The sequence below is a fragment of the Scomber japonicus genome, chromosome 12 (assembly GCF_027409825.1).
Source record: "Scomber japonicus isolate fScoJap1 chromosome 12, fScoJap1.pri, whole genome shotgun sequence".
NCBI lineage: Eukaryota > Metazoa > Chordata > Actinopteri > Scombriformes > Scombridae > Scomber > Scomber japonicus.
In genome coordinates this window covers 17,119,936-17,144,598 of record NC_070589.1, presented here as the reverse complement: position 1 = coordinate 17,144,598, position 24,663 = coordinate 17,119,936, and the positions used below count along the sequence as shown (strand labels likewise).

The window sequence follows — 24,663 nt, the reverse complement described above, 5'->3', positions numbered from 1 at the left end:
TATATCTGTCCCTCCCCTCCCTCCTGTGTTTCTCTCTCCTCCTCCTCCACTTCCGTCTCTTCCCACTCTTATCTCTCCTGCTCCTACATTCCCCCTCCTCTCTCTGTTGCCTTTCTCCCTCCCTCCCCTCACTGCTCTCTCTTCCCTCCCTCCATCCCTCCCACCCTCACTCTCCTGCACGGAGCTGCAGTATATGAAAGGGTCTCCTGGGTCTAGCTTCACTGCAGTGTAGAGAAGGGCAGGGCGGCTGTTCAGTACGATGCGCTGAAGGATGGTGCATCAGGAAAAACGCGTTTACCAGGTGTGTGGATCCGTGTTTGTATGTGTTGTATGTGTAATTGTGAGGTGTAGCATGTCGGAGAATATTTTCAGGTGTACATGATAGGTATCCATCATGGGTGTGTTGCTGTGGATGAATCAGCCATACTGGACGAGTGGATATGTGATTGTAGGGGGTTGTGGGTGTGTTCATATATGGTCTTCACCTGTTTATCTCTGTCTTTAAACATATCTGTAGTAAAATTTAGCAGTAAGTAAGTAATTCCATGTCTAAATTGATGATGATAATAGAGTGTGTTATCTTGGGTTTCTTATAGATACAAATGAAGTAATTATCATTTGTTGAGGCCACAATATGCTTTTGCTACAATATATACTTATTATAAAATGAGTAAATAGTTTGTATGTGAGTGAGTGTGTGTGTGTGTGTGTGTGTGTGTGTGTGTGTATGTACAGAGTCTGCTATGAGTACATCCAGCTGTCTGAAGTGGATGAGCTTGCAGTAGGCTGTGTGTTGGTTGGGAGAGTGAAGGAAATGAACTGTGATTTATGCTCTTACATCACAGCTTCATCTAATGATGCGTCACAAAAGGAGAGGGTGTGTGTGTGTATGCGTGTGTGTGCGTGTGTGTCAGGTGGGTTCTAAATTTGTATTTAGAGAGAGAACGCTGACACATAAAAACGAGATTCATTTTGAAGTTGTTATTCAATGGTTGTTCGTGAGTGGAGAGTGTGTATGTAGACAGCTTTAGGACATGAGGGCACAATGCCATTATATGAAAATACTTTCCCCATGGTGCCAGGGTAGAGAATCATATTGTGCTGAAGCATTTTGTTCAGAAGTTCTCTGCATTGATATAGAAATCCTAGAGACCTAAACCCATCAGGTCAAAGGGCATTAATGAGGGCAGTTAAAGAGTAGAAGCTAATATAAAGTGAACATAATAAATAATCTAGGTTAAGGAGTAAAGGAGGTAAAATTAAGTAAATGTGGAGGAGAAGAAGGAAATAGGACACATTTGAATCAGTAATTTAAGTAAGTGAAACAACATGCTTGCTCTAATAAAAATAAACAGAAGGAAATGTAAAAAAAAATAAAATAAAGAAAGAAGTAAGCCAGGAGAGGAAGGAAGGAAGTTGTCAAACACCAGAGCAGAATGACATTGCATTTTAACCATTTTAGATATTAGCTGCTGGCTTGATGATGGACTGTTAGTGGACAAGTAAGCAAAGACTGTTATTGTTGAGTTACAGCATTTAAAGTCCTGTTAGCAAAAATACCTCAGTGCATTAAAACAATAATTAATATATATTACACAACAATACGATTATATGTGGGACCAGAGTAAAAACTGTGCTGTATTTGTTGAAATAGGGTGCTAACAGGGCAATGTTGAGGACATAAAGTGTTAGATCATTTGCCAATTAATTTCCTTTGCCAGCCTTTTCCTATAGGAGATTGTCTATCCAAGGATACACCGGGTAAAAGGCAATGTACATCCTTGACAGGCCAACCAGTCCACCACCAGGCTGAATTAATGCCCACTATAGAAACTCTGAGTTCACCTGACCCATATATTGCTTCACCTGACCTATGTCAATCTACTTTGGAGTAACTTAATCTGCCAGATGAGCTTTTTCATTTATTGTTATACCCTTGTAATAGTGGGTAGATATTCTATTTTAACCATTGAATCATTTTAAATTGATTATTGAAAAATGATGTTTTTGGGGTAACTGATTATTTGTAGACAGATTGGGAGAATTACAGAACCTGTGATGCCTGTTCCTGTTATTGAAACTTTTGGTCAAGATGAAGAGCATGGTGATTTTTATTAATAATTAGCTCTGACATTGAAGTTAAGTTCAAATGATATAGTGTCATCTGTGAACCCCCAACTAGCTTATCCTAATGGATGAATAGCAGGAAATTGGATTACATGCTTCATTCTTATTCATCTACTTATACCTACATAATCCATATTGGCCCTCCTCCTTTCATTCTCTTTTTTTTAACCAGGAAAGGATTTCTCATTTTGGTACCATACGACTATATATAGCTTCAATTTAAACAGCAATCTACCCACTTAATATTTCCTCCTGCAACCATGACCCACTTGGTCAATCAAGCAAAGGTGGCACTATATAGCAGCAGCACTTTTATCATTTTTCTTTATATTCATGCATTTTTCTTGGTTTCTGGCAGGCCCAGAGGAATGAGAGAGAGTCCATCAGGCAGAAACTTGCCCTTGGCAGTTTCTATGACGACGAGCCAGTCATCTACACCAGCTGCAGCAAGAACGGTCCAGCCTCCCGGTGGGTTTCAATCGAGTGTGTGTATGGATGTGTTAGGTTTTGATCAATGCCATCCTTTGAAGAATGCATGCAATATTTTTATATTTTAGCTCCTGACAGCTGACAGCTTTAGATCCTTTTTTTTCAGATGTTATTTTTAGATAGATGGTTGGGTAACAGTGAGATACGCCCTAGATAACATTAACACTGATTGACAGAAAAACATCATTGTAGGTATAACTGCAAAGAAAGTTCCCTCTAATATTGCTGACCATATTGAACAGTCTAACACACTTATCAATACATGTATTTAATAGCTTGAGTTCTACATGGCAAATGCAAGTCATTATTAGAAGGACTAGTAGTTTATTATGTTATAGCCAGGAGAGGGAGCTATTCAGCAGCTCACTTCATGAACTAATTGTACAATCACGACCACAAACCAGAAAGATAGAACTGATTAGCTTGGCTTGTTGACTTGTGGGCATCAAGCACGATTGACAGTAAATGACAGTGGGTACTTTCTGGAAGTCTATTAAGTCACATATTTGAAAGTGCAACATAGTGCAACAAAAGGGCCGGATTAATAAGTCACAATATCATGTGTTTGTTAGATAACATACTGAGGAAGAGAGTGAGTGAGTCACTAAACCAACAGACTGGCAAAAGGAAAGTGAACGCTTTCCCAATAAGTCACAGTTGTGTTTACAGTCAATCTAAACAATACGTAACATACAACCAGAAGCAGAAAAAAGAAGTATGAATATGGAAAGAGTCTACACAGACACTATGTGTCACAGTGGTTAACCTCTGTTGCATGACAAGTTGCTTTTATAGAAACTTAGAGATGCCACCGCTTGGTGTGTTAGTTGAGTTTGAAAAAAAATTCTCACGCTGGGTTATTATTAATATTTTAAGGGTTTAACTTCACAATTAAATATCACCATCTGCTACTCAAGCATTGAAAAAAAAGTAACTACTACTACTAATAGATTATTTCATATCTCTGAATATTTGTATTACTTTTATTAAATGTTAAAAGTTGTGTGCATTAGTCTTATATTTTTACTGCACTATTTCCATAAACCTATACAAAAGATGAATGCAAAAGAAGTTTAATAAATAAAATGTTTTATAATAACAGTTTGTATCTTAAATCTTCAATCCAAAAATGATACAATAACCTAATAAAGACAGAATCTAAAACACACACACACACACACACACACACACACACACACACACACACACACACACACACACACACACACACACACACACACACACACACACATACACACACACAGTGAGAAAAAAAACTTGCATTACATCAGACAATATGGTTAAGCCAAAGCCACAACACCTAAAACTCTGCTCATAAGAGCTTGGGAACTGCAGTGGGCGTCAAACAATGCTTCTTGCTTACAATTTGAGGAAGTGCAGTTGAAAGAAGAAGTGATACGCAATATAAGTCTGCAGCAGTGACTGGAGGAATTTAGAGTCATGTGACCTGGAGGCAAAGGTGGGAATTGGGGATTAGTTTTGGGGTGGAAATTCCACCACCACCTTGTCCAGTTTGTGAGATTATGGATACGTGATTGTTCTCTAGGTAACTTTGGGTTGTTAGGTTCTTTTAAGTGAGTGTGTCATGATCTGGAATTGAGTGAATGGTGTTTCGAGCACTTGTAAATGCTGAGGTTGAGTTTTCAATGGCTTCTGTGTAACTACTGTAGAGAGCCATATGCATGTTTGTGGTATTAGTTGTTTCATTGAAGATTTCTATTTCGATTGTTCATACACCACTTGATAGGTCACAGCTTGTGACGTTACTGAAGTTGAGAAACAGTGTGGCCAAAAGCATATGGACACCTGGATATTACACCCACATATATTTGTTTAACATTTCATTCTAAAACCATGTCTCGTAACGTGTTGATATGACAGCCTCCACTCTGCTAGGGGGGCTGTCCACAAGATATTGTATCGTTTTTGATGACTTATTTGACTTTAAAAAGGGCAATGAATAGTGACAATCCTGTTTTGTTTAAATACAGCTCAAGGTGACATCTGAAACCCAAAGATACTTAGTTTACTAACATGTAGGACAAAGAAAAGCATCAAATCACATTTTAGAAGTTAGAACAATAAGATTTTGTCTTGTTTGCCTAAAAAAATACAAAAAAAATTACTTAAATAGTTGCTAATTAGTTTTCTGCTAATCAAGTAATCAATCGGCCAATTAATCATTGTGCCTCTTCACAAGACCATTAGTAAACTGGGGTTGTGCACTATTGTATGGTGTTAAGGCTCCAGATTGCTGTGGATATTTCAATTCATTCTTAAGGTTTTGGATGGGTTGAGGTTTTTGCTCTGTGTGGGCCATTCAAATTCCTCCATACCAAACTCGGAACACAGTTTCTTTATGGACCTCATTTATGCTACAACAGGAAAGGGTTTCCCCCAAAGGAGCCTATAGCCCAAACCATGAAAGGAGGCCCCAAACCAAAACAACACAAAAGTAAAAGGTGAACAAGGGTGTCCACAAGCTTTTATAGTGCACAATATCACTTAAAAGCAGTCATTTTATGCCAATAAAATACAATCTTTTTGTAATTATATGGTGGAAATCCTAAAACATGTTTATTCAGTGTATACATGTGACAATGTCTTGGGCTGATTTTCAGTTGGATCTAAAAATATATTTTTGTTAGGACATTTTACTAAAAGAGCATGACTTGTTATTAATATTCAGCAATCATAATTTCTCCAGTAATGAACAATGCATTCATATAATTCTATTACCGAAGCAGTTAACATCTTATATTACCTTTAAACAAACAAATCTTAGCAGATATCTTCAGACATTTCATATACAGTCTAGCCAAAAACTGGGTTTTGAGCTAGTCTCCTCTAGTCTCCTCTGTTGTTCCTCTCCTCTGCTGTTGTTACTAGTCTACCGCCCTCCCAGAGCTGCTCCTACTTTTTTGTCTGAACTTAACGAACTTCTCACAATCATCTCATCCCTGTGTACTAATGTCATTGTACCTGGTGATTTTAACATACATGTTTACAAGAAATGCTCTCTAACATCTGAATTCATCTCAGTACTTGACTGTTTTAACTTGATTCAACATGTTCATTTTTCTACTCACACTCATGGTCATACTCTGGATTTGATCTGCTCTACTGGTTTGAATGACATAGTTTCTGGTTCAGTGTCTGGTATCTCTGTTCATAAGCTCATTGAATGTAGTTTTCATTTAACTCCTCCTCCTCCCTCTGAGAAAATCCCTGTCACCTATTGTGATGTCAGGTCCATTGATCACAACCTTTTTGCTGCTTCTCTCCAGTCCTCATCCCTGTCTGAGCTCCATAATCTCTCCTCCCCAGACAGTATGATTTCCCTTTACAATGACACCATCTCTGGTCTATTCAATGATGTTGCTCCTCTAAAGCGTAGGACTGTCCCAGCCTCTTGCTCCTGTCCCTGGTACACCCCTGAGCTCAGGCGTCTTGAGCGCCTATATAAGAAAAACCAGCCTTAATGTCCACTCACTTCTTACACTGAGCATGTCCAAAAATACAGGGTTGATCTAAACACTGCCTGCTCCAGCTATTACTCATCCATAATAAATAACTCCAAATCTAGGCCAAAATCACGGTTCAGGACTGTCAACCACCTTATCAAACCTCCTGTGCAAGCCCACCCCTCTACAGCTGAGCAGTTCCAGGCTTTCCTGCTCTATTTTGACTCTAAAATCAACCAAATCTACCACTCGTTCTCTTCTACTTCTCAGTCTCTCATCTACCTGCTCCAGATGCAAAACTCAATGTCTTCATTGAGTTTTGCATCTCAGTTTCCATTGTTATGCAGATGACATACAGCTCTATGTACACTCCTATTCCCCCATAGATTCCCCCTCTAAAAGCTTAGCTAACCCATAGATTCCCCCTCTAAAAGCTTAGCTAACTGTCTGTCAGATCTACAAACTTGGATGCACAATAACTTTCTCAAACTTAACTCCTCCAAAACTGAAGTACTGGTCATTGGTTCCAAATCCTCCCTTCCTAAAACATCCACTCTGCACATCAGCAACCAATCCCTCACCCCCGCATCAGCAGTCAGAAATCTTGGCATCCTGTTTGACTCCACTCTGTCCTTTGATCATCATATTAAATCCATCACAAAGACATCCTTCTTCCACCTCCTCAACATTGCACGCCTCCGCCCATTCATCTCAAACTCAGATGCTCAGACCCTGGTTCATTCATTCATCATGTCACACATTGATTACTGCAACTCCCTTTTTACTGGACTCCTGGCAAAATCGACCCAAAAACTACAATACATTCAGAACTCAGCAGCCAGAATCCTCACTCATACCTCACGCACGGCCCATATCACCCCCATCCTCTCCCAACTGCACTGGCTACCGGTACCGTCATATATAAAATACAAAATCCTACTTCTCACCTTCAAAGCCCTCCATAACCTGGCTCCAACATATCTCTGCGAACTCCTGTCACCCTACTCTCCCCCTCGGTCCCTCAGATCCTCCACCTCCAACCTCCTCACAGTCCCACGCACCAAACTATCCACCTTGGGAGGCCGGTCCTTCAGCGCCACGGCCCCCAAGCTCTGGAACTCTCTCCCACAATCCCTCTGTGTTTGCCCCTCCGTCTCCATTTTCAAGTCCCAGTTAAAAACCTTTCTCTTCAATGAACACTTCTCTTCCTCTTCTTCTGCTCAGTCTTGACTTTTTTTTTCGCTTTTGTTTTGTTTGTTTTATCTTTTGTAAAGCGTCCTTGGGTTTGTGAAAGGCGCTATATAAATCTCACCTATTATTATTATTATTATTATTATTTACTTATTTTAAAATTATAAATACAAAAACAAGCACTCAATTCAATCAATTCAAAATTGGAGTCATATAAAACTATCCAGCTAATTCCCCATGGAATCTAACACACAATGTACCACATGACCACAAAACGTATTTTTTAGTGGAAATTACATCAACGTCACAAACAAACTGTAGCTTTAAGGATTTACTTTTTGTTTCTATTTGAGGCTTCGTAATTGTAAATTAGTCATATTAGTGATTGTTTAAAATTTATTTTAGGATCTCCTTGTTGTCAATAATCCTAAATCCTTATCAAGTTTCAACATCCTACATGCTGTGATTTATTTGTGTGTGTGTGTGAGTTTGTGTGTGAGTGTGTGTGTGTGTGTGTAAACAAACTGAAACAACAATCAGTATGTTCCATTTTCACCCATTAGGTTCATTTTGACTTCATGACTGATTAAGTGTCTGTAACTGAAGATTGAAATTTCCTCTCTTAGGTTCACTCTTTATGTTTTTCCTCTCAGGCTGCAAAGTGGAGTGAACCTGCAGGTGTGTTTTGTTAATGACAGCAGCAGTGACAAAGACAGCGATGCTGAGGACAGTAGGACAGAGACCAGTCTGGACACACCGCTGTCACCAGTGGTATGTATGGCTTAAAAAGTTACTATGCATTGTTATGTATGTGTTTAACATGTGTATCTGTGTGGTCCCACCAATGATAACAATAATAATACATTTAATTTGTATTGCACTTTCAATTGACAGTGAAACTCAAAGTGGTACAGTATTAATTACATAGACCACACAACATAAAGTAAATAGTAATAAGAGCTTAGATTACATGAATAGAAATAAAGAAAAGGTTTTAGAGTGCCACTAGTTCATCCACTGATGCAGAAGCTGGCCAGGTGATGTGCTGAAAGTCCATAGTTATGATGGCTGGGTGCTTTCCCAGATCCAAAAAAGCATTTCAAGTTTGGGTTTATGGGTTATATGGGTTTATTTTTTGTGAATGTCAAATTCATTGAGAGCACCTTGTGGTCAGATACACCCATATCATAAACCTGTAGGTTATTCATGGGGGTGGAATCATCACACTTTGTAATGACCAGATGTGAGAACCACATTAGCTGTTACATCATGAAATAACTATTGTACCACTTCCTCTTCAGAGCAAGCAGAGCTCATCGTTATCAGATCGAGACACAGCAGAGGAGGACTCAGATGCGTTAGATGACTGCGGTGGGTTCTGGCGGGTACAACGGAGACTCCAGGAGGAGGCCCGGGTGGCGCTGGCTCTGGCAAGACCCATGGCCCGCATGCAGGTGGAGGTGGAGAGGCAAATCCAACTGCACAGACGTTCACCTGTTGCATACTTGGTTAGTCAGAGAAAGTGATATCTCTAAAGACCTTCTTTCACTAAAAAGGCATTTTAGGAAATGATCCAGGACAATGAAATATCCATACAACACAGAGAAATACAAAGAAAATAGAATTACTGACTGTAAATTGCTGTTACTGTATAATCCCCTAATACTAGTCTGCAAAAGAGCAGAAAATTAAATAAATCTGAGCCTTTTTGATATGACAGTTTGACATGCAATAACTGACTGTATCTGTGTTTGTGTGTGTGTGTGTGTGTGTGTGTGTGTGTATGTGTGTACATGTGCACGTATGCACGTATGCACGTATGCACGTATGCACGTATGCACGTATGCAGCTTCCTCATCTGCCCCACATCAGCGAGGGCTTGATGAAGAGGAATCTGAGGCGAGGCGACATGAGGGACATGAGTCTTGGCCAGCTGCAGGTCATCACAAATGACTTACACTCACAGATTCAGAGTGAGTAGAAGAGGCATGCACAAGCACTAACAAACAACTTTGCACATACTTGCTTCATCAGTGTCCAGACTGAGATACAAAAACAAGCTCCCAACATGGGAAATTAAGTTTTCAGTGACAGGTTTGTTTTCAAGACATCAACAAGACTTTATTCTAGTAATCACTGAGAATCAGTACTGACAAAGAAATATAAATGGCAACACAAAGTTCACATTATGAGCATTTTAAACAATTTTTACAAATCATGCTCTTAAAATCCCTTTCTTTACCCCATAGTGACACGCTCAGCAATGCATTGTACATCTAATCTCATACAGGTCTTAATGAGGAGCTGGTGCAGTTGCTTCTGATGAGGGATGAACTACATGTGGAGCAAGATGCCATGCTGGTGGACATAGAGGACCTCACCAGGTGAATGGCCTGATTACATCACACACGCATACACACACACACACACACACACACACGTATATATAGCATACATAGCATAGCATTTTCATATATTTGGATATGTTCTGTGCTCAGACTAATGCACCTCTTTTCTTTTTGTTGCAACAGGCATGCCCACAGCCATCAGCGGCACCAGGCAGAAAAACCCATGTCAAAATAAACTCCCTGTCTTCACACACCCATCTGCACGCCATCCAACACACCACTTCATGGATTGTCACTAAGGTTACTAATGAAACTCCATCTGTACTCACTGTCTCTGGAGAGCTGAATATGCCATATAGTATTAACACAGGCACTCGTAATGTATAGCACTGCTGGATGTTGTCTGAGAACCTGTAAAGAGAACATCTAAAAGAGGCTGAGTGATCACATTTTTTCAATATGGACACAGTAGAGTTCATGCAGGCTTTTCATTTCCACTCAGTGTGATTAATAATGCCATATTTTATAGAATTAGAGGAATCCTCTTGACTTAATTTCATCCCTAACTCTGATTTACCTGCTCATGATTTTGCACGGAACACTTATGTATGTTCATGCTGGACTGGAGGGAGCGCCTACAAACCTAATTTCTCACTTGTTTCAAAAAGGATGATGACTTCTGCCAATGGGCCACATCTGTGTGGGTGAGTGATCAGACTCTCCTGTCCAGTCATGTCTTTATTCACTCTATCACTAAGGGCACTGTGTCGTTGCTTTAACCAATGGAATTTATTCTCAAACTATAAGCTGTTGCAGTAGAAAATGATAAACACTACCTGTATCCGTGCAGTTTTACATCTTAGCTTCACAATGGTGTTTAAATGCTGCAGCAGCTTCTCTGAAGTCAGGATCACTTAGACACAAATTTGGATGTAACTCTGTCGCTGCTATTTAAAGATGCATTCAGAGCTATAATGAACATCATTTTTAACTTTATGAAGACAAATGTGTATTTGTCAAATGCGTTTGTACAATAGTTAAAATGAAAAGATATAGGTTATAAAATTATTTTAAGTTGGTACACAGGGAAAAAGCAAAAGTAGAGGCATATTGAGCTGCCTCTAAATAATAATGATTTTTGTTATGCTCAGTTTACTAACTCTTAAAATGTAAAATAAAAATATTACAAATCACAACCTATACATATATATATTTTATCTGTTAAAAAGATTTATGGGCATATTGTATTTTAAAGGTCCAGTATGTAGAATTTAGTGGCATGTAATGTAACGTACTTGGCAGAAATGGAATATAATATTCATAATCATTTGAAAATAAGAATTGATGTGTTGTTGTTACCTTAGAATGAGCAGGAGTGGGTCCTCTTCCATGGAGCCCACCATGCTGCATCGCTGTGTTTCTACAGTAGCACAAAATGGACAAATCAAACGCTGGCTCCAGAGAGGGCCTTCCACTGTTTCCGTGAGATTTGCAGCCACTATAGGTTCTCCTATATGTTTTGAATGGGGGGTATTCAGTTGGTTGCAATGTGCCTCACCACTACATGCCACTAAATCCTACATACTAGTCCTTTAAAAGAGATTTTATTAAAAGAATGAAGACCATGCCTTGTTGTCTGGCTGTCTTTAACAGTGTTTTCACCCTCAGCTCTTTAAGAATGTCATTTAACATAAAGTTTACTTTCTCTTTTTACTGTTTGCTTCGTAAATAAATGTACTGTATATTGATTGAAAAAAGAAATAATAAATGTTTCAAGTGTGTGATCTATGTCTTTATTTGGCTGGTTTTTATGATATATTTATTTTGCATTTGGCAGCATTGGTGATATTGACGTCATAACCAAAGAGTTATTAAAAAACCAACACATAGTAAGTTGAATCTCATTCACAAGTTCAATCTCAGTGGTGCAGAAAAGGTCACAGTTAGGTTTCTCGTTATTTACACATGTGTGAATTTTTCATTACCGCAATCATAAGGGGAACAACTGACCTCAGGTGGACAAAAATAGCACAGTCATCAGAGAGTTACAGTAATCAGTTGACCTAAATTAACTGACTCTAGATTTTTGTCAGTATTATTATCATTGTTGTTGTTGTTATTGTTTTATTAAAATGTAACAAAAATACTAATTGCTCTGATTAAAAACATACTTTGAGTTATTTAGCACAAGAACAACCAAAATAGTCAGGTTCCCTAATGAACACTGACACATTTTTCTTGCTATAATCATTTGTCATGTTCATGCTAGTCATCAAGAGATCCCGTCATATTCCACTTACAATGTAAGGGGACAAAATCTAAAGTTCTCTAAAAGTTAAATATCTGTCAAAGCTGCTGTCTTACTGGTGCCAAATCCCCCTCTTTTATTTCAGTCCTTCCATCATAAAGTAAAACACTGTCCATCAAGACACAAAAGCATTATTTTTTAAACAACTAAATAGACTGTATCTGTGGAAAATGTCCACTTTATCTGACTAACTCAGAGCGCTTGAAGCCTCATATCAGCATAAAATAAACTTTTAAATACATTTCTTCTCAAAACGAGGACTGTGGATCATCAATTACATTGTAAGCACACCTGAAGGCAAGGCAAGACAAGGCAACTGTATTTGTATAGCACATCTCAACAACAAGGCAATTCAAAGTACTTCACATAAAAAATAAAATGCATCAAGATAAGATATAAAAGCAACACATGGCAAAATAAAAAGACATTTAAATACAATTGAAAGTGTTAAACTGGAAATAAAATTATGGTACTTCAGAGATCATTTTTGGAGTAAACCACTTGAAATTGAGGTGAAAGGACATTTAGTGTTTTTCATGTGAAAACGTAAATATCCAACTTTTCAGTGTTTCTCTTCTGGACTTTTGCACAATGCGTTTCTAATAAAACAATCATGAAAAAAAGCATGAAGAGAGAGCGATAGGTAGATTTTTTTCGTAGCTACGACAAAACTTGTGGTTGTTAGCTTTGCTGATAGCAAAAAATCCCAGGTGTTGTCACATTCTCTTTGGGGTTGGTTGTCACATGTTGGCATATACATACATGGTATGATAAATCTAGTTCTTCTTTCTTTTAAGATAGTTAAATGACGTGGAACTTTGTCAGGAAGACAAACAAGTCTGGAGGTGCAGGAAATGTGTTAGGTTGTTGTTATATTTCAATTAACCCCATAGTGTGTGGGTTGTCGCAAGTAAACAAGACATATTTCATGGCCCATAGCTTTTGAACAGAATCAGCTGAAGCAGAGTAAGACCAACCACTCTATTGCTACCTGACACTTTAGGCTTCAATTACAAATTAAAAAGGAAATCTATTGAGTATACGGTTTATGAGGAATTCAAAAGAAAGTCAAAAATGTTACTACCAACCCCATTCTCTCCTACAGAATTTAATTATAAAAACCCCCATTTTCTAATAAAATCATTCTATATCTGTTTGTCAATCAATATTTTTTTCTCAGTCTTATAGGTAAGCTAAAAGAGGCTTATTTCTGTGAGTGTGTGTCCATTGGGAAAAGGGAGGTTTTGTTTGCATATAGCCTCAGAGACCTAAGCATTGATTTACAGATTGTGTACACATGGCAAGACACTTAATGAAATTTTGCTTATTAAATCTCAAATAACCACCACTATGTATTGTATTTTTTCTCTATTTTTATCTTATGTTTACCTTAATGTTTTTAAGTGGGTTCTATTTTACATCTTATGTTACATTCTTTTTTTTTCTTAAATGATTTTTATGTTCTTTTATGTGATCAGTCAAGGCTCACACATTCAGTATCGAGCTTTTATGTGATGACAACTGCTTGTCTGTTCATTTTGCTTATTGCTACTGTCTTTTTATTTAATCTTATTTTACTTTGTCTTATTTTTTTAAATATATATTTACATTCTCATTATCTCTGTAAGGGGCCAAGCTGGGTAACAAAGGAGACTGAGGTGTTTTTTAAAGAAAGAGGGTTTTTTATTTTACCCAAAATTACAAAATGATACAAAAACAAAATAACTAAAGTTTTGGGCCCATAAAAGAGGTCAAAATAAACAGAACTCAAATAAAGTCAACTTAACACTAACAGACCTGACCTAACAAATGAAGACATGGGGAACATATATACTGGCTGATCAGACCATACATAACACAATAGGGATGACAAACAAACACACACTACCAATGAAACAAATAAATAAAATAATTCTCCCCCCAAAAAGATTACATTAACAAACCCAAAAATACCTGACTAAATATTCAAATATTTAGTAGCAGGACATGGTATAACCCAATCAGCCACTCCTGGTATTTAACAGCTCCATCTCCTGGTGCCCATCCTTTGCCCGGGCGTGGCCAGATGTCTCCAGGAGCAGCACCCCAAACTGGTAACTTAGAAAAAAAGAACAAATTAGAACTAATGACCTTACAAAAGTTAACTAAATGTGCGCGCTTACAAATAGAAACTAATGTACTGCCAAATGTGAAATAAAATGAATACTTTATAAACCAAATGTGTGTTATTTATTTGTAATGTAAAATATGAATTAAATGAAAAAGAATGAACTAAATGTAAAAGAAACCCGTGTGAATGTAGTGGGAGTGATACAAACTGAGTTCAGTTGTATCACTCCCATCACAATCTCCAAATGTATTCCATTGTCCTCTACTCTCATCTTAAAAGTCTTATTACCTCTCTCTATGCTGTGTGTCTTGTTTTTCATTGTAATGCTTTTGCTTGCCTTGTCTGTCAAAGCACTTTGTGAACTTTGTTTTTGAAAGGTGCTATATAAAAATAAAGTTATTATTATTATTATTATTATTATTATTATTATTATTATTATTATTTTATTATTATATTTTCATGTGAAGCAAGTATTATTATTATCATCCTCATAAGTAGTAGAAGTAGTTGTAGTTGTAGTACTATTACAATATATCAAATTAAATGTGTTTAAAATAGCATATAACATCATACTTTCACTCTCAACTATTTGGAAATGTCAACAATAAACAGTGTGAAACACTGTGTTAACCTTAAGATTAATGTAAACACGTTTTCATCATCAGCCTGTTAATTCCAGTTTCACCAAAACATTGCTGTAATGTGAAAGCGGGAAATACACAACCTGTACGGTGCTGAGCTGTAATACTCTTACTGTACAGTGGGGGAAAACCCCTGTATCCTGTATACTTAAGGATGCCTGAGCTCAGTCAGTTACAACAAAGAATCAGAATCAGACTTATCCAAGATGCCACTCATCAAGCTCTGTGAGTATGCTATCCACTGACTGAACAATGTTGTCTCTTTGAAAGAAACTAGTTGAGACTTGAGATTAACATGTGGACTGTATTTTTCCTGCCAGACTTTACTCCTGCACTGCTGCTTCTAGTGGTCAGCTGTCCTGTGTGGCAGGTCAGCCAGTCTCTGCCAGTGAAAGGACCAATGAAGGACTCCTGTATTTTCTATGCACGAACACTTCTAGAAAACATCACTGACACACTCACACAGGTATGCTTGCAAAATGACACTAAAGTCTACACGTAATCTTTAATCTGTCTTTAATTTACAGTGATGGTTTTAAATTTGTCTTTCTTCCCCACAGAACAACCTGTTCACTGGAATTGACTGTACAAAGCAGAGTGTGGAGCTACGAGACACTAACATGCCATCTGTGTGCGCACCAAAGGTACTATAGGGAAGCCTTTTTCATATAGATGTACTTTGGTTGTAAAAAAGGGTTAGTGAAAAATGAAAAATAATTAATCAAATTGTTAAAACAATATAACAGTCCTATATTCTTATCCTAACCCTTTTTATGTCAAGCTACATTAAAATGTTTATAAATCTTTTGTAAGTGTGACTCTAAAATGTAACTGTTTGTCACACAGGAAGCAACTTGCTCTGGGACGGCTAAATCTGAATTTGATCAGGTACGTTGAGCTCTCTCTGTCACAAAGCTGCCACTTTATAATTTTTCTTTTGACACATATTTAGCAGTAGTATTGTGCTGCCTGATAGTTCATATGTATATATATTTATGTGATCTTTGTTGTTTTTTTCAATCTAGGACTCATGTCTAACAAGCATTTGGGAGGATCTGCAGTATTACTACAGATTTCTTGCTGCTAAGCCAGATCCTGACATCATACTCAGCAAGACTGTTCTGTTCAGCCTCAGAGAGCTGATGGAGGTAACTGATTTTTTTTACACAATACAAAAATATCTTCAGTGGTATTGTTACTATTTAAGCTAGCTGTCTCACAAGAGGCACTAGAGAGTACTGTTTTAGATATTGCATGCGTATATGTATAACATTTTAAAGAGGGAGGTTTTAAGGATGATTTTATAACTGAAGTCTATAGCCCAGAATTTACATTATTAGCTGCATCTTATGTACTATTGAATTAAGAAATGAATTAACAGATTATCTTTTGCTCTCAATAGAACTGTTTTGCGCAGTCTTTTCCTGCAGACTTGGCTTCAAAGAAGGTAAGAGATATTTCAATGCATGTCACACAGCCATGATTCACAATACAACTGTGTTTGGGGCTTTTTAGATTTTGAAATTGAAGATGGTAAAAAATAATTATTGTTATGGTCAAGAAATCAAAACATTTAATCCAAATATGTCTTTTTTGGAAGAACAGTTATAGTCTGACTGTAACATCCTTTAAAATGCCTGAAACCTGTTTTGTTTTTTGTTTTTTTAAAGGCTTTGACAGACCAGCAAAGCACCTACGATGAAAGACTCAGCCTCTGCAAAGTCCTGAAGGGCTTCCAGGTCCGCACCATCACAATCAACAGAGTCATTGGATACATGAACTCTGGAATACACTAAAGATCAATAGTTTAGAAAGCTACGTACAGAAACTTAACCTATAAAATCTATAAATTATAGTTACTGTTTGTCTTATTTAATTATGACAGAAAAACACTTTATACATGTTATGTGTTAAATTATTTTTGTTATAAAGTGTATTTAAAGACTATTTATTATGGATTATTTATTTTCAGCTATTTATTTTTTATTGTAATCACTTGGTTCTGTGAATCATCAAATAAACATTTTTCTCTGCATAAATTGTGCTAGTTTGTCATTCCTTATTTTCCAATGTTTTTCACTTGTTATGTATTAACTCCAGAATGTGAAACAAGTATTTTTTCCTGTCAGCTATACTTGGTTAATTGAATTTATTACAAACATTAAACAATAATCTGTATAGTCTATTTAACACAAAACTGTTAAATTTGCTACACTTGGAGTTTTTGATGGTCTTGAATCACTAAATATGTGACTTTCTTGCCATGGTGGCATTTTGCAAACTGTCTGGACAACAGACCTGACTGTAAAGTATATTCTTGTAACCAAGTCAGCACCACCAGCTCTGCCTTGTCAATTAAATCACACTTGATATGGAAAGTCCAACGTTAACAATCAGCTTACTATCATGTGACCATAATAATGTTAGATGTACTGTATGTTTTTTGATATTAGCAAGGATGTGAAAGTCACTCAACAGTTATCAGTGTCTGAATTCAACTATTATTTGAAGTGGGGTCAGGGTTAGGATTTGGACAATATTCAATTGTCAAAGTTAATGTCCATAGAAATAGAGCAAATTGTCAAATATCATTGTGTTGAACATCTATGAGTTGACAAATAGCTGAGAATTAACAGTGGAATGTCCAGATAAAGTTTTCAGTTATCTGAAGACGTTGAGGCTTTCCTGATGAGCTGATTGGGTGAACTCCTTCACCTCAGTGCCCAACTGTTCAAATCATGTTTTGAAAGTGTGTATGTCATGTTGGTTAAAACCTAACTGAAAATGACATCTATCCCTTTGTTTCAATTTGCATACCCTCCATGTTCAGAGGAACTGACAACAGAGATTTGTGGCTGCTCGGGTTGAGAGAGACCTATGACGTATTCAACACACAAAAATGTGTGAAACCAAAAGAAAGTATGAATACAATGCATGAATACCTGTGACAAAAATAATAGTAAAAGCTTTGGACTGTTAAGGCCTGCTCAGCTGTAGAAACAATTAAGCTTGCTGCTAGTCTTCATTCACAAAGTGCACCAAAAGAGCCAACACTTCCTGTTACAGAGGACCAACAGTGACACTGCTGCCCACAGATTGCAAAAAATACTGTAATATAAAAAAACATCAAAGGAAAGTCTGTGATGCAGGTTACATTTTCTTAAAACAGAGCTAATCAGCTATCCAACATATCCAAATTGCTACATTAACACGTTTTTTTTTGTAATTTCAGACTTCAAATATCAATATCAAATATATACGCATATCATTATTCTCTATCAAATTGCACGTTTCTGTATCATGTTTCTGGGAGCATGGATTACCGTGTTTTTGTTTTTTTGTTGTTGTTTTTTTTTACCGTTTTAACACTGGAACTTTAAATTCTGGTATTTTGTATTTTAATCAGTCAATCAACTAGAATTATGTACTTTAATTCAGTTCTCCATTTAAATATTGCAGTTAAAAAATGAATGAAATTATATCTGCAGTTGTAATGCCACCTAGTGGACAAAATAGTTTTAGCATAGTTTAACCAAAGGACACAACATACAGTTATGGGATAATAAAAAAAACACGTTTTATTGTTATGAGTGGATCACATAGACCTAGACTAAACACGTACATTTACATGTGTATTTATTTTTTTGAAGTTGCTTCTATGTTTTGGTTACATAGCCTCATGATTAACACTCATGCTTGCAGTGAAACAGGTGTGTCTCAGAAGATCAAATCACAGAGATTACTCACATCTGTGTTGATATTTTCAGTGGTTGAGGGACCCGCCACTCTTCCCAAAGCAGCCCAGCAAGCATGGACCGCAACCTGCAGCGAACCTCTACCTTGTGGATCATTGTCCTTCTCTCATTTTGCAAACTCACAGAAAGCCGGTTAGGTTACAGCCGAGGCTCCATCAGCACAGAAAACTCTCACAGCCCGAGCAGGACTATTCAGTCTGAGCTGTCTGCTGCTGTAAAGCAACAACAAAGCCCGCAGCTCAATGCTCAACCTCGACCCGTCGTGGTCCAGTGCCACCCAGATTCAATGGAGGTTGTGGTGCAAGCTGATTTGTTTGAAAGCGGCCTTCTGGTGGACGGCAAACACCTGCGCCTGGGCTCAGACTTAGTGAGAGAGGGGAGTTCATGCGGTGCAGTCCCATCAGGAGAGGCGGAATTCATCCTACAGGCCCACCTGACGGACTGTGGAACCAAACTCTCTGTAAGCAATATGTTTTGTAATGGGACTGAAGCAAAGTGTGTTAGTAGAAAAGTATATTCAACATTGGGATCTCTCGTTTTCTGAATTTGGGATTTTATTACTAGTTACATGGTACAAGCTGAAAGACTCACTCTTGTCTTCTAGTCGACAATAGAGAAAATTATCTATTCTACTGTGCTGGTCTACTCACCTGAACCTTCATCTGATGGTTTGCTGAGACTGGATGGAGCAACTATTCCACTTGAATGTCATTATGACAAGTAAGTTAATTTAGAGAGTAGACTACACACAGTAATTTAAGTGTGTATTGTGAAGTTGAATTTTGATCTTTGAAATGTATTAGGCCTTCTTGAACATTCAAACAATTGCTGTTAGAGCTGCGAAGCAGGCCTAATCTGTTTCCTCTCGATTATTCAGTTGTGTGGTTTATTAAATGTCAGACACTTTTTTTACCAAAGCCCAAGGTGCAATTAAAATGTCCACAAATCATGATTGTTATCATTAACAACTGAAGAAACCCAGAAAATGTACATTTAAGGGGCTGGAACAAGAGAATGGGAGCTGCTGTTAAAATTATTTTTAAAAATACTTTATTGATCAAGATAATTGCCCATTTATTTTATGTTGATCAGTGCTGCCACACTGTTCTGTTTTCAGGAGATACGGTGTTGATGGCATTTCTCTGCATCCCAACTGGGTTCCTTTCATCTCCATGGCCACAGCTGACGATCAGATAGACTTCAGTCTGCAACTCATGACGGGTATTAGAAATTAATGAGTTCTGTTGCAGTATTTTTCACGATCACTTAAGATGCCTTTTGTACACTAGAATTTTCAAAAGTATTTTATTTCTTGCATGTTTTGATATCTAACTTTCAACTAATCTTTGCAGAGGACTGGCAGTTTGAGAGAGGATCTTACGCATACTTCCTGGGTGACCCAATTCATTTCCAAGTGTCTGTCATCATGGGTAACCATATGCCCTTACGAGTCTACGTCAACCATTGTGTTGCCACAGTAACACCCGATGTAAAGGCAACATTAAGATATGGTTTTATTGAGCATTACGGGTGAGTTTCTCCAATCGATAATAGACATGATGAAACCAAATCGCATACATACACATCATCCCACATCTCTAAAATCAGTGTAAGTTATTAGGCTTGGGTGGTAGGCTAGAAATCCCGAAGGTAAGATTTTGAATACCGTCAAAAATACAGACTGCCAGTAAAAGTGAAGTTTACGAGGAGCACTTGAAGGTAGCATGTAATCCCTCTTCCGACCACAATATGGGTTTCAATGACAAGGTAGCGCTGTCTGCATTTCGTCTCATTGTCTCCTCAGGAAGTGAAGACTGAAGAAGGATTGATTCAAAAAATTTGAACTTGCTTGTGTTTTGTTTGTTTTACAGATGTCTTGCTGATGCTTACCTGACAAACTCTAGCTCTCATTTCCTACCAAGAGCCGCAGAGCACACGCTTAGATTCCAGCTAGATGCATTCAGGTTTGACCAGGAGCCCAACAATCAGGTTGGTTGTCTTTGTTTCACTGTTATAAAGCTTTATTGTACAAACTGCTTGACAATGTAACCCCCCTCCCACAACCGCCACATTTTAAAATGTGCACAGTGAGCCAGTTATATTGTTTTTAAATCACCTGAAAGAAGAGTGTGACAGTCACACTCTTCTTTCAGGTCACACACACTCTCAAACTCACTCACTCACTCACTCACAAACAAACAAACAAACACACACACACTCTCAAACTCACTCACATACAACTCAGTATTTACACACAGTCCCCAGGTTTCAAGGGAGTGAGAAATAAATGCTGATTAGACTCCAATTGGTACATTTTGTGTTCCTATGACAGTTTTTCTTTGAATATAGTTATTTTTAATCATCATCCACTTGTAAATGTCTCAAGAACTTGAATTTTGTATTAAGAGTATTCACTAATGTACATCTCATATCATTGTCATTATCTGTCATAACTGTTTTTTTAAAGGGCAATTAAATAATTATTGTTTATCCCTAATACAATGGTATCTTTTGGTTTGGGTTCTTTTACTGGGATAGTTACCGAAAGCTTCCTAGAATATTTTTCACCAGCCGCCACTGGTGTGACTGTATTGCACATTAAAATCTATCTTCCACAGGTCTATATCACCTGCTACTTGAAGGCTGTTCCAGTCGCGTCAGCTGTCAGCTCTCAAAACAGGGCGTGTTCTTTTATTGGCAACAGGTATTTTCATAATGCACTCTTTTACAATCGGTATTAAACTTTACTGTCAGGAGAATCCAAGGTCAGTTCTGATATGTTTTAAAAACTGTCCTTATCCAGATGGCTGTCAGTTGATGGTAATGACCATGTATGTAGAAGTTGCGACAGTTCTCATCGGGTTGAGGAGCCTCCATCCACAGAGCCTCCTAAAACAACTGTCAGCACCAAAGCCTGGCTCGACATGACGGCACAGGAGAGTTTTGTCCAGAACAGCGCCAAACATCACCCGGCCACTTTTGTCCGTTTCCGGCCTGGAATGCACCAGAGCATACACTACAGGCCTCAACAGTCCCCTGCTGGATTGATGAAAAGAGAAGCAGACTACAAAGTGGGTGAGTACAAAAGATAGGAACTTTTACAGGTTGTTTTTTTTTTTTAATATTGACAGTAGGTCCAAACATTTGGTCCCAGACTTCTGGACCCTCGTGTGTGAAATCTAAAAAATAATGTTGGTCTACGTGTCACCCATAAGACCTTTTTTTCTAATGCAGCTGAAAGAAATCCTTTCAATATTTTTAAATGAATCTGATGTTGTTGGTTGTTTTTACAGAGAGAACTGTCCAGCTGGGACCTCTTATTGTCACATTGCCAAAAGATTCCACAACAGCACTTTCACCCACGAAAAAAAACACCTGAAACTGAGGATTGGACTCTAGAAGATTAAAAAAAACAGTAACTTCATTCCTGCCTTTTTCAAAGCAGAAGAAATATAACAGCATCCTAGAAACCCCACACACAGCCACTTTGGACAAAACTGCCTTTCCTCAGAGATGAATCTTGTCATTCTAAATATCATTTCACTTGACATATGCATTACCTTGTTAGTATTTACTGTTATCGTTTTACTTAAAATATAACTTTTGTTACAGTTCTTTCTGCACAAATGTAACCCTTTTTTTTCACCATTAAATATTTTACAAGATTATCTGTTTTTTTCTTGTTAGTAATTGATGTTGTGGCGTAAACAAAAAAAACACAATAATTGCCATTTTCTCTATTATTTGATATCTGATCTTTACAAAATCTAACTTCCTGTAAATTATCGCTGCAAGAACTCAGTGTGGCTTTAGCAAACAATTGAATTAGCATTGGTTTATAAGCACTCAAACTCATTAGGCTCAAGCAGCAGGAGTGGATGTTGAAAGGATGCTTTGTGTGTTTGTGTACTTTTTAACACAAACACACAATATATCCCTTTTGACTGCAAGATTCATCTCGCATAATACATGTCTATTAGGGAGCACTTCCCTCCATTACCACCCACAACCTACTCATCACAAGTCATATTATTGATTAATCATTATGAGGGATACATGATGTAATATCAAATGTTGGCTTTGCCTCCCACATCCAGTGAAACAATTAGTCACAGCCATTTAGATTTTTTTCCCCTTGTGTCAACTTCTGTCAAAATCATACCAATTTTTAACATTTGTGCTCACTCCACTGACTGTTTGATTTTTCTGTATCCTCAACTGTGGCTCACCCATTAAAGAGAAGGTTGGTGGTTTGATCCCCAGCTCCACTAGTCTGCATGTAAGTGTCCTTGTGCAAAATGCCCCAGAAGTGTGAATGAGTTAGTTAGCCTTATACACATTACAAAGCGCTCCATTGCTCCTGATGAACAGGTTGGCACCAGGCATGACAGATTCCACCATCATTGCATTGTGTGTGTGTGTGTGTGTGTGTGTGTGTGAATGTTGGTGTGTGTTTGTAAAGTGCTTTCTAGATTTTTTTTTTTTTAAAAGAACAAATTTTAGTGTGCTTAATTGTGGCAGTTTACCCAAGACGTTCAGTGTTTTTTAGTAAGGTTTTGCACTTAAAGCATGGCATCTACTAATCAGCCTTTTAAAGTACGACCTGATCTGACTCTCAGGATGTATACTAAACACTATTAATACTGCAAATGTAATGGAAATCTTTTGTACTCTTGCCAGCTAGAACATTAAGTTATTTGGATGTAGTCGTGTCAGCACCGTGGGCAGCACTCGCCATTGTTTTCCATAATGGGCATGTTTGAGTGCTGTCCATGGTCCTGAAACCGCAACGTTAGCTGCTTCAGGCGGCTTGTTTTGATGTCCCCTCCCTCCTTCACGATTAGTCATTGGTCATTTCTCCATGCTTCCGACACGACTGGTCGATTTCCTGGGCGCCTTTTTACTTTGACGTGAGATGAATGAGCCTTTGAAGGCAATGTAGGCCTGTGTTGCGATTGTGTGCGATTCTCTAGACAGCGTCAATATACCTGCTCAGTGCATAAGAAATCAGTGGCACAGTGAAGTACAGAGGGTAGGGGCACAGTAAATATCTATTCATGTTGCGAGACTATGCACAATCAGCTGTCTGAGTAGAATCCCTAGTAGGGCTCTGGATGATTGTTAATTTGTTGACGCGTTTTCCCACTATTTTTACTCTGGACATGATGGCTTTACGTCAGCGTTTCAACCAGCCTATCCCTCAGTGCGTTATCAATGAGTGACTCCTCGCCTGCGTCTTCTTTCCCAAGCTTTACCATCGAGGTTCACTGGAATCCTTTCGTCCCGTGGAAAACTACAATGTTTTTGTACAAAGGCCAAATGCTGACAGTCTTCTCTGTTTGCTGTTTGGTCCGCTCAGTGGTTTATACCATTCGAAAATGTGGACATGCCGTCTGTCGGGATGACGAAGACTGCTGTCCAGTGGGAAAAAACACCACTGGTCCCTGTTGTAGGAAGTTCGAGGACATGACTTACTACAACATCTCCATGGTCACCCGGAAACTTTCTGGAGTTCTTATCATGCTCCTTCTCTTCGCTGTGGGATACTTTATCCAGAGAGCCTTGTGCTCAAAACCCAGACAGGTTAGCCCCCCACCCAACGGACACCCAGCTGCCACAATATCGCAAGAGCCGCTTATGGAGATCTGCACAGGGGACAGTCCGATGGATCCAGCCGCATCTGCTCAACTGCCCACCTACGATGAATGCAAAAGTCTGCCGACATATGAAGAGACGGTGCGGGATGGGTGCAGAGGAAAGCCCGAATCCTCTATGGTGCAAGCTACTTCACAAGGGTGTCAATTGGGTAGAGCGGTACTGTAGCACCACTGAACTCATGTTTAATATCGTAATTTATATTGTTAGAGTGGACATTCAAGAAAAAACTAAACGCCCAAGAGGTTTTCCCAGCAGGGTAAACTGCGTGCCTCATTGCAACATTTTTTTTTATTTTATTTTTTGGACTCACTGGTGAACTTATTGCTTACTGGTCACTTAACTAATGTCAAATACGTTAGATCAATAAAATATTAGTAAATTATCTATCTATTCATCCATTTGACTGTTGTATTATCGTCCAGCATGGCATTGCTTTGTCTTTTTAGCTCTCTAATTAATAATGCAACAGTTGTTAATGTCAACCTAACATAACATACTGGATATATTTGAAACTATACTGTGAAACACTGGTGATTTATCAACATGTAACT

At 38.0% G+C, this 24,663-nt stretch overlaps 4 protein-coding genes across 6 annotated transcripts; all 4 read left to right on the top strand.

The window, feature by feature from the left end:
* Window positions 1-271: 271 nt before the first annotated feature.
* On the top strand, window positions 272-9,908 carry LOC128369044 (schwannomin-interacting protein 1-like). Of its 3 annotated transcripts, none has more exons than XM_053329997.1 (7): window positions 272-301; window positions 2,486-2,595; window positions 7,946-8,063; window positions 8,594-8,800; window positions 9,142-9,265; window positions 9,583-9,676; window positions 9,824-9,908. In XM_053329997.1, the coding sequence occupies exons 1-7, from the start codon at window positions 272-274 to the stop codon at window positions 9,873-9,875; spliced, it is 735 nt and encodes a 244-aa protein (XP_053185972.1). In that variant the 3' UTR covers window positions 9,876-9,908. The 3 variants fall into 3 exon arrangements, with proteins under 3 accessions (XP_053185972.1, XP_053185971.1, XP_053185973.1); XM_053329996.1 differs by having other exon boundaries at window positions 2,486-2,610; XM_053329998.1 differs by lacking the exon at window positions 8,594-8,800.
* Window positions 9,909-14,905: 4,997 nt separating this feature from the next.
* On the top strand, window positions 14,906-16,495 carry LOC128369638 (interleukin-12 subunit alpha-like). The gene is made up of 7 exons (XM_053330716.1): window positions 14,906-14,924; window positions 15,020-15,165; window positions 15,260-15,343; window positions 15,546-15,587; window positions 15,725-15,847; window positions 16,102-16,146; window positions 16,370-16,495. Exons 1-7 carry the CDS (start codon window positions 14,906-14,908, stop codon window positions 16,493-16,495), a joined length of 585 nt encoding a protein of 194 aa, XP_053186691.1.
* A 2,014-nt stretch (window positions 16,496-18,509) lies between these two features.
* LOC128368589 (zona pellucida sperm-binding protein 3-like) lies at window positions 18,510-22,093 on the top strand. The gene is made up of 8 exons (XM_053329435.1): window positions 18,510-18,914; window positions 19,059-19,174; window positions 19,572-19,675; window positions 19,807-19,984; window positions 20,326-20,443; window positions 21,073-21,158; window positions 21,258-21,529; window positions 21,748-22,093. The coding sequence occupies exons 1-8, from the start codon at window positions 18,510-18,512 to the stop codon at window positions 21,831-21,833; spliced, it is 1,365 nt and encodes a 454-aa protein (XP_053185410.1). The 3' UTR covers window positions 21,834-22,093.
* Window positions 22,094-23,432: 1,339 nt separating this feature from the next.
* Window positions 23,433-24,277, top strand: LOC128369637 (uncharacterized membrane protein C3orf80). The gene has a single exon (XM_053330715.1). The coding sequence runs from the start codon at window positions 23,669-23,671 to the stop codon at window positions 24,275-24,277; it is 609 nt and encodes a 202-aa protein (XP_053186690.1). The 5' UTR covers window positions 23,433-23,668.
* The last annotated feature ends 386 nt before the right edge of the window (window positions 24,278-24,663 follow it).

What these genes read in the sequence shown, in the direction of transcription:
- LOC128369044 (XM_053329996.1), top strand. Translation starts at nt 272, where the DNA reads ATGGTGCATCAGGAAAAACGCGTTTACCAG. An exon ending in AGGAAAAACGCGTTTACCAG is followed by an intron (nt 302 to 2,485) that starts GTGTGTGGATCC and finishes GGTTTCTGGCAG; the next exon opens with GCCCAGAGGAATGAGAGAGA. An exon ending in ACACACCGCTGTCACCAGTG is followed by an intron (nt 8,064 to 8,593) that starts GTATGTATGGCT and finishes CTTCCTCTTCAG; the next exon opens with AGCAAGCAGAGCTCATCGTT.
- LOC128369638 (XM_053330716.1), top strand. An exon ending in TCACTGACACACTCACACAG is followed by an intron (nt 15,166 to 15,259) that starts GTATGCTTGCAA and finishes TCTTCCCCACAG; the next exon opens with AACAACCTGTTCACTGGAAT. An exon ending in GCCTCAGAGAGCTGATGGAG is followed by an intron (nt 15,848 to 16,101) that starts GTAACTGATTTT and finishes TGCTCTCAATAG; the next exon opens with AACTGTTTTGCGCAGTCTTT.
- LOC128368589 (XM_053329435.1), top strand. Translation starts at nt 18,510, where the DNA reads ATGGACCGCAACCTGCAGCGAACCTCTACCTTGTGGATCATTGTCCTT. An exon ending in ACTGTGGAACCAAACTCTCT is followed by an intron (nt 18,915 to 19,058) that starts GTAAGCAATATG and finishes CTTGTCTTCTAG; the next exon opens with TCGACAATAGAGAAAATTAT. An exon ending in CTTGAATGTCATTATGACAA is followed by an intron (nt 19,175 to 19,571) that starts GTAAGTTAATTT and finishes TTCTGTTTTCAG; the next exon opens with GAGATACGGTGTTGATGGCA.
- LOC128369637 (XM_053330715.1), top strand. Translation starts at nt 23,669, where the DNA reads ATGAGTGACTCCTCGCCTGCGTCTTCTTTCCCAAGCTTTACCATCGAG.